This window comes from Ostrea edulis, chromosome 1, assembly GCF_947568905.1.
Source record: "Ostrea edulis chromosome 1, xbOstEdul1.1, whole genome shotgun sequence".
Classification (NCBI taxonomy): Eukaryota; Metazoa; Mollusca; class Bivalvia; order Ostreida; family Ostreidae; genus Ostrea; species Ostrea edulis.
The window spans coordinates 14,855,496-14,870,671 of record NC_079164.1 but is presented as its reverse complement, the minus strand read 5'-3'; the positions used below and the strand labels follow the sequence as shown (position 1 = coordinate 14,870,671).

Sequence of the window (15,176 nt, the reverse complement as noted above, 5' to 3'; positions counted from 1 at the left end):
ATTTGATATATCCCTGTGAGCTCGACATAAAGGACACTACAGAGTCGTCCACTTCTGCTTCATACTTAGATATTTTATTGAAAGTAGACATTAACGGCAAACTGACAACTCAACTGTATGACAAACGGGATGATTTCAGCTTCTCCATCGTCAACTTCCCACATTTATGTAGCAATATTCCATTATCACCTGCATATGGTGTTTATATATCTCAACTGATTCGATATGCAAGAGCTTGTTCTGGGTATAGTCAGTTTTAAATCGAGGTAAGCTACTGACAAAAAAGTTGATGGTACAGGGATTTCAACAGTCTCGATTGAAGTCAGCATTTCGCAAATTCAATGTTCGTTATAACGATCTAGTTCGTCAATACAACCTCGCATTGGGTCAAATGCTGTCTGACGTGCTTCATACCGATTGTTAAGCCGTTCTTGGCACACTGATTTTGACTGCGGATAACTCCGTTTACCTGATCAGGATATGGGGCTCACGGCGGGTGTGACCGGTCAACAGGGGATGCTTACTCCTCCTAAGCACCAGATCCCACCTCTGGTGTATCCAGGGGTCCGTGTTTGCCCAACTATCTATTTTGTATTACTTGTAAGAGTTATGAGATTGATCACTGTTCGTTATCTTCACCTTGCATGTATTGATATGTACTCTAGTGTGCAAAGAAATATATGGTTGAAGTCAGTATTTAGCAAATTCTATGATCGTGGAATAATATTTGCCATGTAGTGTAGATGATGAGCCCCGAATCTAGTAGCTATTGATAGCTAGCCCCCCCCCCCAAAAAAAAACGCTCATTGAATTTTTTTTTTTCAATTTTATTTATTATAACATCTTGACTTTATCCTAAAACATATCAAAAAATCAACAAAAGCAATCAGGTTAATTTTCGAGGAAAGCGAGATTGAAATCCCCTCTTTTGTGGCCCCAAAAGGCAAAAAGTGCCAAAATTGAGCAAATTAACACAGAAACCAATAAGAAATTTATTGACACCAGAAATAATGTTTGTCATATATAGTTATGTAAATCAAACACAAACAGATAAAAAATCAACATTGATTAGAAATTCAAAATGCATCTAAGGAAAACATTGGAATGATTCGACTTGGCAATTGGCCAAATTTACCCTAAATATGGCATTTCTCAAATACTATCAGGCATGCATTTTCTGACAACAACAAAATTCTGCTCATAAAATTTCTAATTTTATTTCATTTTTACAATAAGTCAAGTAGTATCTAAAATATTGAATAGAAAAAATATACCAAATGAGGTTTAATCTGAAACTATGTCAGATTTTGTAACCCTACCCCACCCTTCTAGAAATGAATTTTAAGAGATACAGTCAGCAGAGATAAACTATTGACCTTAAATGATTAAGCATTCCCAAATTACCACATTGAGCATTCAAACTCACAAAACTAGAAGTTTCTATGAGCCATTTAAGAATGATATATAGGGTGTGCTGTTGCAGTTGACCTTTTCGCACTCACAATGATTGCCTAAATATTTAATTATTTTTCATACAATTTCTTGTAATAACTGGACCAAATCAATTATCTATACATATTTTTTTATAGAAATTTATATCACTATACAGTATAATACACCAAATATGTTTAAATAACCATTTCATATTTCAATAAATAATTAATATCAATGGAAAGAGACCCATAGATTGCCCATGGATCACTACATGCAAGTCCATCTGAGTCATCTTGCCCTCACAGATAGGTGTGTCTTTCATAAGTTTAAGATTTCTAATTGTAGTTTTACAATGAACCAAAAACTCACTATTGGATAACTGAGAATGCATGTACATGTATATTGCATTAACTAACTGTAGTTTTCCCCAGGTGAAGGTTTATGTTCACTGTATGTATAAGGGGGAGGGGGGTGAATTAGTTCTATTATGAAACTTTTCTAAAAAATTTGATATACATTAATGTATCAATGATGTATGTTTCAACTAAATTTTGAATTACAAGGAAAATTCAAACACATTTATTGAAGTTATAAAATTGATATTTTTTTTACTAATATATCTAAGAAAGAATAATCAACATTGAAATTTCCTTTACATTTATGCAATATTATTGTCTTTCAAAAGACATTTAGATGTAATACACGAGTACATGTACTTGTTTTCCCTTAAATTCACAATTTAGTTTAAAGTATGTTGTACAACATCCACTGCTTTGAGCTCATATAAATGAATTAATTTTTTTCATCCAGTCCCAAATTTTGCAGTAGTTCTTTAATCTTCGGAACTTGATCAAACAATTTTAAATTTGTGGAGTTGTGGGGGTCCAGGGGATATGTCATCATCACTGTAAATGGAGTACCTTTTCAAAATATAGATACATATATCTAAATATAGCAAATAATATGAATATCTGATATACTCAGAATTGTCTTTACAAATGTTTATCAAAAGAAAATATAGTACCTCTCTTGCTGTTATACTTGTTGACTCGAAATCCACTTCAATCTGCACTGGTCCTATCGAACCTCCCTTGGTCTTCAGGCTGATGCCTAGAAAAAAGATCATCATAATTGATATTTGCACAGTTAGGTCTATATTATACCATTGAGTAATTATACTGCATCAGACAATGTGAATTTTAAAATTGTGTCTCAACACATATTCATATGTATACTATAGTCTAGGGAATTATAATTCGACACATGCCCCCCCCCCTTCCACTTTCTACACGGTTCCCTCATACCCCTAGATAGTGGTCTATACAGATATTTGTTTTTCATTACTTTTATACATGTAGTTCAAGGTATGTTATTTTCGTAACGGTTATTTTCATAGCGATATTTTCTTAATAAAAATGTGGTATACATTTACATGACATCCGTTCGTTTACAATCACATGCACAGGTGGGAGTTATATTTTAAGCACACATGGAATACATATATACATACAAAATAATACATATATTGTATGTCGCGTCGTGTGTTTAAACTTACAGATGCTATTATAAATCGCGTTGTGAAAAAGCAAAGGAAATGTGAGTTCAATATTTGAATACAAATTTATGGCATTTTTTTCACTCACCAAACGAAACTATGATTTCGTTGTCCAAGTTGAATGCATCCACCAACTTCCTCTTCTTGCAAGAAACTTTGTTTAGCCTCTCAATGACTGTATAAACAGTATTTAATATCGTAGCATGCAGCACTCGGACATTACGATGTATCAATCAACAACTTTGTTTACTAGCTCATCTATGCACATGGGTTGGTTATGTTGGTGGTTTGTTTAACATTTCGTTTGGCAAATAGTTTCACACAGATGAAACATTTGATCTACCATTATTACAGATATTGACGTATACTTATGTGCATGTGGTATGTACATATTTTCTCTAGGCGAGTCAGTCACAGCAACAAAACACTTTCGGAACCCCTTTTTGTTTCTCGACTATTCTATGACGGAGTAAGGAATTCCGGAAAATGAATTCATGTGAAAATACACAATTTTTACTGATCACTTGGTTGCTATCCGTCGCTACCTTAATAGAGAATGAAAGACTTTCTGTACGACTCCCTAAAATAGGAACAATTTGGTTTGTTAAAATTGTGAATGTATATAACATCGTTACTTGCGTAGCCCAATAAAGTGCTTTTGTGCATTATCTATGAAAAGTGACTAAGGTTTGTTTTTTTCATTGTCTCAAGCGTGTGACAAAGGCTTTCCTAATTGGAAATCCTTTATCAGGTAACAATGACTATTTTATTTCAATATCTGAATATGGTGGCTATGACCTTATTTCAATGTCTTTATCAAACTTTGTTATTTCAATATCTCCGTAAGGTTATTGGGACTTTTCTTATTAATTTAATTACAGGATTCATTCGTGACGTCACTGGTGGATATGATGGAGTCTTCTATGCGGCATCAATATCGTCTATTCTCTGTTCGTTTGTATCTTTTCTTCTAATCATGGTGGATATCACATATAAGAAGGACAGAAAGAATCTTCATATTAACACTATTTCGATAGTGTCACACCTGTAAATTATGATTTTCACAATGTAGTAACGATATTGATGTCATGGATTTGGCTTTACTATCTTTATAAAATAAATAGAGATTACACAAACAATTAAACAAGATGAGATCGACACGGAAATTGGTGATTTTACAAAGAGTGTATGTAACTTAAAACAATCGATTGAGATTTTAAGTGTAGTATTTCTATCTTTATAGTCCCGTGGGGATCAGGATAAAAATAGGTCCTCAGCACCCCTTTCTTGTCGTAAAAGGCTATTAAATAGAACAGTTCTTCGGATGAGGCCACAAATCTGAGGCCCCGTGTCAAGGCAGGTTAGACACGATAAAGATCCCTTCCTGCCCAATGACCATAAGCGCCGAGCATAGGCCTAAATTTTGCAGCTTTTCACTAGCAATGGTGACGTCTCCATGTGAGTGAAAATTTTTCGAGAGGGACGTTAAACTATATACAATCAATATATCTATATATTTTTCTATTCCATAGTTCCTCCAGATTAAAATTGAAGCAAAGTGACTTATATAGTAGACACACAATACTAAACAGAAAAATGCTGTCGTTTCTTTTTGCTGCTGATTTCTGTTCTTGTGCTGTCGTTTCTTTTTGCTGATGATTTGTTATTGTGCTGTCGTTTCTTTTTGCTGATGATGGCTGTTATTGTGCTGTCGTTTCTTTTTGCTGATGATTTCTGTTATTGTGCTGTCGTTTCTTTTTGCTGATGATGGCTGTTATTGTGCTGTCGTGTTTTGTTGTTTTTTTTTTTGTTTTTTTTTGTTTTTGTTTGTTTTTTTTTGTTTTTGCTGATGATTTCTGTTATTGTGTTGTCGCTTCTTTTTGCCGATGATTTCTGTTATTGTGCTGTCGTTTCTTTATGCTGATGATTTCTGTTATTGTGCTGTCGTTTCTTTATGCTGATGATTTCTGTTATTGTGCTGTCGTTTCTTTTTGCTGATGATTTCTGTTATTGTGCTGTTTGCGCTAACACGTTTTGATAATCAGTAACATTTTTACTGTTGGTGTCGATAATATCGGTTGGTACTGATATTTTGACATTTACTGTGGTTGAACTGTGCTATTTACTGATGAGTACTGAAGAAAATACTGTCAGTACTGAGAAATGCTAATGGGTCATATCTATCTGAACAAAATTACTAATAGTGAATACAAACTACTAAGTTGCATGCCCTAGTTTAACTACTAAAACGGTTGTAACAGTTGACTGACTTAAGAGAAAAGCAAAACTCGGTGAAACATATCGTTTATCAAATACATATAATAATTAATATTCCCATCAAATACAAATACAACTGAGATACGAAGAGTTGAAAAATATGAATACAAGTACAAATTGAAATACAACTGTAGGTTTATACAACACAAAAGGACAATATAAAACATTGTCATGGAATAGTGTTGATTTGCATTTAGGTAACCGACAGTCTGTGAGACCTCTATAGTTTCGAGCTGTTTTCTGTATACAAACACTATCTATAAGTGTTTATAATTTAAAGTTATGTCTGTAGTGTTTACTATGAATTAGCTATTCTTGTCAGCTTCTTTTGTTTTCTTTTCTAACTGTTGTTTTTTGACCAATTTATGGGTATCAACGTTGCCATCATCTGAAGGTACTCGTATCTGGTAACTATCATCTGTGGACTTTTTCTCATAATTAATTGACCCACTGATGGAGGAAGAACTGCTTCTCTTATTAGAAAATATCCTGCAGCTGCAAAAGTCATGGAATTGAAATAATTGCTAAACACGTTAAGCCATATAATATCAGCTGAAGACTAAAGCAGTTCCCTAGCCTCGGGGATAATACACCTTTTACAATATAATTCTGAATTCTGCATATACATTGTAACACTTAATATACATATCCTCAAATTTACAGCTATTTCGGATCTTATACCAATATACCACGTTTAGAGTGATATCGGAGTTGTATATCGTTAACTTACTTCCTTCTCTTCCCTTCAATTTGTAAAGGAACAACTATGGACTTCTTCTGGAACTCCTCCCGTATAGCTTTCCGATTGAAATCATTATTACCTGTTAACGATAATCCAATTGTCTTTGAACCCATCTTTATGAGCCATTCTGAAAATGAAACAGTGGAAAAACATAGTAGTGTATAATCACAAACTGTAATATACTATGAAATCATTTTAATTCGTTGGGGCCAATGTTCGTGGGTAAGCATAATTTTGCTGGCTCATGTGGACTTAATTTCGTGTGTAATCGATACGATGTGACTAGAAGAAATAACTCTACTCGGTTAAAAAAAATGTTCGAAGACACATAAATTCGTGGGTAAGTGCCCACAAAATCCACGAAAATAAATCCCCCACAAACAATGATGATTCCACACTGTTACATGACTAAATATTAGTGAGCAATTATACATTAGAGAGAAGTCAAAATTATACATTAGAGAGAAGTCAAAATTATACATTAGAGAGAAGTCAAAATTGTCGTTTAAATATTAGAGAGCAATTATACATTAGAGAGAAGTCAAAATTGTCGTTTAAATATTAGAGAGCAATAATACATTAGAGAGAAGTCAAAATTGTCGTTTGATTTGCAACTAAGAGATATGGAAAATCATTTCGTCACATTGAACTGGTTTTATACTTTTCGAAATGGGTAGGATTTGAAAATTTAGCCTCATTTCGTGGTAATATTCTCAGATCCTAATTACCTGTTTCGAGTATCTCGAACATTTCTGCTAATTTCTTGTTATCTCGAATTACTTTGTTTAGTGTGTTTTTCACTCCAACAGATTGCTGAAAATAAACAACACAAAGCAATAGAAGAAGGAATGTATTGAGTAATATTTTCTATTATTTAATGATGAAGGAAATTTAAGTCAAATCTTAAAAGCTACCTCCTTTTCGAACCAAAACGTACATCATATACATGTAATGCTCTACAAATCAAATACTATATAATTCTACAAAGATTACATTTTAAAAAGAAGAACAATCTGAAGATTGTAAGGTATGTGATACTTACAAGTTGCTCAGCAATATCCATGTCTCCTTTGCACAATTCGTACATCTAAAATATTTGGACAATAAGACAGTTGTATAATTAAATGCAGGATGAAAGGTGAAAGTTGCTCAAACGAATGATGGAGTTGTATGAAATAGTTGCCTGGATTATTATGTCATATATTTATATTCTCAGTTCAGTACATCCGTGTATCATTCTTGTTAACAATGTAGATTATAAATATATGTCGTTTTGCCATGGTGTGCGGTATGTGTTTATGTAATATTTGTTTCTTGATAAAGAATGTGGTAGCGCAGAAAATAAACCAACAGTGTCGAAACCTTTTTAGTGATTATATATATATATATATATATATATATATATATATATATATATATATATATAGCACTACAACTACACCAATCTACAAACGTATTTACAACGCAGACTACATGTTTTTGGTCTTTAGGCTTGCCAATCAATGTTAAAAGTGGAGCGAATTAGGACATGCCTTATTCGTCCAAAGAGCTGATCCAAAATGTCCGAAATGAGAAACGATATACTTAATTAATCTCAAGTGGAACGAGTTAACCCAATTACATTGACAAATAGTAAAGCTAACTCTGTTGATATTGGCCACATTATGTAATTCTTTTCGTTTGTCCTGAAGAAGGGACGGGTCGTCCCGAAAATTTGACAATCTCGTTGTTCGTGTCGTTGCTCTTTTTAGTGCTTTGTATAATTTTTTGTATTTGACCTTGTATCCATGTTGTGGATCCGACACTCTGAGGTATCGGGTGTTGTTGAAACTTTAGTGCTTTTATATATATATATATATATATATATATATATATATATAAAGTCTCATCGAATAAAGATTTGGTTAGTGTGCAAACGAATAATGGCGGAAGTTTGCAGCAGATAGTTGTTTCGTTTCTCAGTTGTTCATTCATAGGTATTAGCTACTACTGGACAATCTCAGAGACAATTTTTAATAGAGTATGTTCAAATTATTATCGCAATTACCTATGCTTACCTGTTTACATGACACGTACTAGATTTAGCTTTGCTCTGATTTATCGTAGCAAAACAATTATTTATAATTAGGGTTCTGATCCCTGGTCGTTGGCATTGTTATCGGGGGATTTAGAAAGGCAATTTGACCTATTGTATCTGAAAACGGGTGTCGGATTGCAATATGCAAGATTGGCGTTATATCGGGGTTTTTAGCGTTTATGGAAATCCGTTCTACACATTTCGATGGCGGTATGTGGGGTCGCGATCTAACGAGTGGCGATATACGAACGATAGATAGATAGAATCTTTACCTGATGCAGGAGATTGGGGTTTGCCAGAATAGGATGAAAACTGTTCGTTGAGATGTCCAGAACATGTCCTTTTTCAGACGTTTCCACCAAAGCCTTTGCATATTCCTATCAGTCAAAACAAGAAGAATCATTCAACCATAATTGTTTTAAAAAAAATAAAACATGAAGAATAAAGAAATCCTGACAAACACTTCTACATTCTATTGCTGCTTAATTATAATCACCAATTGACTTCTGTCTGTGACGGCAATAACCAACGGGATGTCTTTCAACACAGTCGTTATTGTATCCTTTAACTCATCAACCTGAAGATAAATTAAGAGAAAATGCATTCTGCAATTTATATATCCAACATTTTCCACATCTGAATTATATTATACACATCAGTGACATACAAAACATGATAAGCTCAATTAAGTTTTTTTTATCGCCGGGAAACTTCCCACATTTATGTAGCAATATTCCATTATCACCTGCATATGGTGTTTATATATCTCAACTGATTCGATATGCAAGAGCTTGTTCTGGGTATAGTCAGTTTTTAAATCGAGGTAAGCTACTGACAAACAAGTTGATGGTACAGGGATTTCAACAGTCTCGATTGAAGTCAGCATTTCGCAAATTCTATGGTCTTTATAACGATCTAGTTCGTCAATACAACCTCGCATTGGGTCAAAAGCTGTCTGACGTGTTTCATACCGATTGTTAAGCCGTTCTTGGCACACTGATTTTGACTGCGGATAACTCCGTTTACCTGATCAGGATATGGGGCTCACGGCGGGTGTGACCGGTCAACAGGGGATGCTTATTCCTCCTCGGCACCTGATCCCACCTCTGGTGTGTCCAGGGGTCCGTGTTTGCCCAACTCTCTATTTTGTATTGCTTGTAGGAGTTATGAAATTGATCACTGTTCGTTATCTTCACCTTGCATTAGGAAACCAATCTTTACATTAAAGTTCATCAATCTAGAAAATGATTCACCCGAGAATGTTGAGGAATGTTCCTTTTTTCAACATACATTTTTCATTTCGTATATAAAAGGTGAAGATAACGAAGATTGATCAATCTCAGAAACCCTATAAGCAATACAAAATAGATAGTTGGACAAACACGTACCCCTGGACACACCAGAGGTGGGATCATGTGCCTAGGAGGAGTAAGCATCCGTTGGCGACCGGTCACATCCGTCGTGAGCCCTATATCCTGATCAGGTAAATGGAGTTATCCGTAGTCAAAATCAGTGTGCCAAGAACGGCCTAACAATCGGTATGAAATACATCAGACAGCATTTGACCCAATGTTAGGTTGTATTAACGACCATAGAATTTGCGAAATGCTGACTTCAATCGAGATTGTTGAAACCCCTTTACCATCAACTTTTTTGTCAGTATCTTGCCTCAATTTAAAAACTAACTACACGTAGAACAAGCATAAACTCTTGCGTATCGAATCAGTTGAGAGATATAAACATTATATAGAGGTGATAATGGAATTTGCCACATAAATATGTGAAGTTGATGATGGAGATGCTGTAAATTTAAGCTTAAGGAACTGGCGGCATGATTTGGAAGGAATGTCCTCCATGACCCATGCTGGTTTAAAGAGCCTCTGATAGGTAACACCATAACCATAGAGTTCAGTCTATATTCAGGTGTTGAAAATCCAAGTATAGACTAGCTATAGCTTCTTCAAATAACGTATATAAAACTCTCAATGGAACAGAATAAAGTTTTGTACGAATATGATGTGGACCTAATTGTATGTTGACGTAAAGGAAAGATGAATCAAATGTGACATCATTTATATTTGGTATTTTAGTTGAACGATGTCCATGACTGCATTTCCGTCTTTGAGTATTGGGAAAGAGTCCCATAACATTCATGTTATTTCCTTGTGGACAAGTCCAATTTCCCACATCATATACATTATGATTGCACCCATATAGAAATGTAGTGCCTAGTGTCCCGATCCAGTGCTCTTCTTGTTGTCTACGAGAAGGTGTATTTAATGTTGGATTGTTTGTGTGGTGGTAAATTATTTTTCCAAAATCCTTAGCCTCATGGACAAGATGGAGTTGTCCGGTGCATTAAAATGCTTGTAAAGATGTTGGTTACCACCATTATTTATTTGAAATATTTGCCCGGATATTCTTTTATTAAGTGAACTCTTGGTTTCTCCCACATAAATTAAGCCACACAGGTTACACGCAATGGCGTAGACAACGTTAGAAGATTTACAAGTCAAATTATCAAACCTTTTGGTTTAGAAACTACGTTCTGTGAGATTACTACTAAATGAATTTCTAGTGATCAGTATATCACACCTGATCCCAACTCTCGCTAGTCCAGGGGTCCGTGTTTGCCCAACTATCTATTTTGTATTGCTTATATGAGTTATGAGATTGATCACTGTCCGTTATCTTCACCTTTCATTCAATATAGTCCGTCTCATAATCAAATAAAAGCATAATGCAAATATATCATATTCGAAATAATGGTAAATATACAGGTACAAGTTTTAGTAAATTATGGTCAGTATTATTTTAAAATGCATTTTTACTAGAGAAATTGCTTGCTCCGCTTTTCAAAGCACAAAACACTGTAAATCACGATTAGTTACTCGCTTATATTTTGGAATACTTTGATATACATTTATAAATTTTACTATAGAATCGAAATCCACAAATTATTGCATCGTCAGTATTTTTTAAATTTGTGTGACGTCAAGAATATAGAATTAACATAAATGCTGGAGTGATTTCAGGATCGATCTTAGATGTACCCCGAAGGAAACATTACATGCGCAGCTTTCTGTCATGGATATCCGTTGCAAAGCTCACCTTCAATAACAATGTTTTCAAATTTGATAAACAAATTACTTTCTTTGGTTATTGTAGAACTAAGATGGCTACCTTCACATCTGTCTTTGTTGGTAGTTGCCAAGTAAATCTTTGTGTGGCACAAATGATTTGCATTAAGCAATGTTTATTCGCATATTTATGAATGAAAACTTAGTTTTCTGTGTTTTTGCACTCAATTATGAGGAATGATTTTGTTGGAATTGTAGGGCATGTTATACCATAAAACTTAGTTTGGGTTAGTTTAGGCTTCGCGGATTATAACGTGTATATAGCATTTATGTCTAAAAATTTAAAATAATTCCTTAAGTAGCTCAAATTGTTGGTGATAAACCCTAATATAAGTGTAAACAATTTTCATCGTGGCATATTCATACTAATTAAAGAGTCAATATAACAAAACAAATATCATACATTTTTGCTTTAGACAAACCATAAATAAAGGTTTAAAATCTCCCATTATATTAAAACCATAAAACAAACTCCTCCTAGGCACCTGATACCACCCCTGGTGTGTTCAGGGGTCCGTGTTTGCCCAACTGTCTATTTTGTATTGCTTCTAGGAGTTATGAGATTGAGCACTTTTCGTTATCTTCACCTTTCATGATGAAAGAGATCACTAAATTCTTTACAGAATCTTAAATTTCCTATGGCATTTAAAACCCTTCAATTACAGCAAGATAACGTGGTTTCTCCGTCTAGAATCCAACAGTAAGATCTGTGTTGTCAAAATGATCCGTGGTTTGATACGTAAGAATGTTATCTTTGTTTTATCATGTCAATGTTTGCTTATAGTGACATGCACCAGTCGATTTATATTAACTTGCTGTTATAAAATTTAGAAATTCATTTCAAAATTAAGGATTATCTCCCTCATGCATAGCTCTTATCCTTGGACGAATTTGGCTCCACTTGTTTGACACGCTGTTTTTGGCTATATTTAGATCTAAAACTTCATAGCTATTTCGGGTTTCAAACATTTCGGTTGAGCATCACTGAAGAGACATTATTTGTCAAAATGCGCATCTGGTGCATCAAAATTGGTACCGTATAAGTTTTACATTAACCTTGAAGTACAAAAACATCCGTTTTCAACAGTTGATATATCTAACGTTAATAAATGATATCCCAAACAGTTTCATAAAGTGAAATCAGTTTTTACACATCATAATTACGCAGATTAAAGAAAGATTAAAACAAATATTTCAAAAATATTTTTAAATTAAAGAAAAACACGAAAACATTGAAATGATATCTCAGAACAGAGTGTGTACCATTCAATGACTTTAATATCCCAACTTTTTCTAAAACTAGAAGGGTGACCGGTTGACAGGGAATGCTTACTACTGCTAGGCACCTGATCCTACCTCTGGTTCATCCAGGGGTCCGTGTTTGCCGAACACTCTATTTTGTATTGCTTATAGGAGTTATGAGATTGGGCACTTTTCGTTATCTTCACCTTTCACCTTTCATGAGCACGGGTTTTTTTTAGCTTATATTCCAGGTTAAAACTCGTATACAAAAACTATCCGATTGGGTGTTTAAAAAAAGAAGATTAAAGTCTACCACTTTCGATCTGTGTGTGATTAAGAAATCCCTCCCCATCGTTCATCATTGTTTAATCAAAAGTGAAGATAAGGAACAGTTATCAATCTCATAAGTCCTATAAGGAATACAAAGTAGAGTTGAGCAAACAGGGGCCCCTGGACACACCAGGAGTAGGATCGGGTGCCTAGGAGGAGTAGGCATCCCCTGCAGACCGGTCACATCCGACGTGATCCCGACAAGGCGTATGTTCATTAAAATTTACCACTAAATGTTTAGGAATACAAAAATGACGTGCAAGAATTCAGAACAATACAATAATGATGTGATTTGAAAACTCAAAACCGAAACATAGTTAGGCGAGTTGTGCTTGAATTGTTGTTTTAAAAGAAAGAAATATGTTAAAAGATTCAATAACGGTTCCATTTAAAATCACAAGGTCGATAATATAACACGACGAGAATGAATCGTCTATTGAAGGTTACCTGGATAATACACTACAGATGACTACACTACAACTCTATTACAGTCTACAAGTATTTACCAATTTCGTGAATTTTTTTGGACATTCTTGGCTTTCATCTTTTGGATTGGAGTTGTATTCAGAAAAACCACCGTTCCATTCTTCAGTCGGCTTGAGATCAGTTATCATTATTATGTAACCACTCATCACTCCTTTATTTTCATCATCCCCAATGAAATCTAGAAATACAAACCAAAATTTTCTCTGTTTCCAACACAAAGAATTGAACCAATTTCGGCATAAATCATGACATTGCTTACCTTTTAGTGTTTTGTAGCGAAATACACCTCTGGTATGTCCAGGGGTCAGTGTTTACCCAAACCTTAATTTCATATTCTTTGTAAGAGTTATGAAATTGATCACTGTTCGTTATCTTCACCTTTTCACAGAGGTAGTCAATTAAACCATTGCTTACCAGTGGTGATATTCACTAAGGCAGTAAATCCAAGATTTGGTTACTTGTCATTGCTTTGTTTGATTTGATTTGATGTTTTCCGCCACACTCAACAATTCATTGCTTTGTTGCAAATTATATTGTTAATCATTGGTAATCTGTCAGTGCTTTTGTAGCCAACTTTACTGAACCACTAAATGAAACCATTGCTTGTGTGGCAAACTTTACTGAAACACTGAATGAAACCATTGCTTGTGGCAAACGTTACTGAAACACTAAATGAAACCACTGCCTGTGTGGCAAACTTTATTGAAACACTAAATGAGACCATTGCCTGTGTGGCAAACTTTACTGAAACACTAAATGAAATCATTGCTTGTGTGGCAAACTTTACTGAATACACTAAATGAAACCATTGCTTGTATGGCAAACTTTACTGAAACACTAAATGAAATCATTGCTTGTGTGGCAAACTTGACTGAATACACTAAATGAAACCATTGCTTGTATGGCAAACTTTACTGAAACACTAAATGAAACCATTGCTTACCTTGTAATGTATTTCTGGCGAACTTGACGGAGGTAGTCAATGGCGTACATCCTTTATGTTGAATTATATCTTGTAAAACAGAACAATATAAGTTTTATTATACACCCGCACAAAACTCTATCAGGGTACGTTGCTGTTCGCTGCTTTCTAGCCTGAATTTATAAAGATATGTACCCACGTAAACAAAGTATATCATTCAGTAGATTCCCCATACCCAAATCATTGACGTTAAAATCCCGTGCCAGGGTGAAAGGTATCAAGCATCCTGGGCCATCTCCAATTGTACAAACAGCGACAGCAGTTAATTTTGGACTTTTCTTTAATGTTTCTGTGAAAAAATAATCCAAATTGAAAAGAAAATATAGAGTATCTAATTCAATAAAGGACTCATTCAATCATAGTTATGTATATCCACCAAAATATACATACAGGCACTGTTTTGATTTCAAAATTGGGTGCATTTTCTGCAAGAATTCAATGCAAATCCTATTTTTTACAATTTCATCAAAATGACATAAAACTGGATTATGAAGTCATAATGACGTATTCCCGCCATTTTCAGTATACAAATGGCTACCATTCACATAGTCTAGGAAATAACAAGGGTAGACTTGGACTAACTTCATATTCATGTCATAGATTTATCAGAAAACATATATGATAATGCAATTTCGTCTGTCCAAAGCGGCACTCTGTTTTCTGAAAGAAAGATATCCAAGAAAAAAAATATTTTAGCTGAAATATTGAGAAATTGTATCACTTTTGATGACTGCAAATACATGTATTAAGGACAAATATAGTAAAATCCTATTGGACATGATCACTTTAATGAAATAAAAGATATAATCTTCTTTTGAAGCTTTTATACAGAGGTCCAGAAAAATTTTACATGTTGCCGTATATAATTGATCATATCAATGTTTATTATTCTCCCATCAATGTTTCATTTT

The 15,176-nt window shown here is 34.3% G+C and overlaps 1 protein-coding gene across 5 annotated transcripts in view; it reads right to left on the bottom strand.

The window, feature by feature from the left end:
- Positions 1–5,277: 5,277 nt before the first annotated feature.
- LOC125660710 (uncharacterized) overlaps positions 5,278–15,176 on the bottom strand; it is a 21,445-nt gene continuing 11,546 nt past the window's right edge. For all 5 annotated transcript variants that reach the window (XM_048892463.2, XM_048892496.2, XM_048892485.2 and 2 more), the window contains 9 exons: positions 14,441–14,554; positions 14,227–14,295; positions 13,304–13,461; positions 8,582–8,662; positions 8,358–8,462; positions 7,051–7,095; positions 6,737–6,821; positions 5,997–6,135; positions 5,278–5,761 (listed from right to left, as the gene is read on the bottom strand). In XM_048892463.2, coding sequence (XP_048748420.2) covers positions 5,572–5,761; positions 5,997–6,135; positions 6,737–6,821; positions 7,051–7,095; positions 8,358–8,462; positions 8,582–8,662; positions 13,304–13,461; positions 14,227–14,295; positions 14,441–14,554 — 986 coding nt within the window. In that variant the 3' untranslated portion in view covers positions 5,278–5,571. The remainder of the gene's footprint in view (positions 5,762–5,996; positions 6,136–6,736; positions 6,822–7,050; positions 7,096–8,357; positions 8,463–8,581; positions 8,663–13,303; positions 13,462–14,226; positions 14,296–14,440; positions 14,555–15,176) is intronic.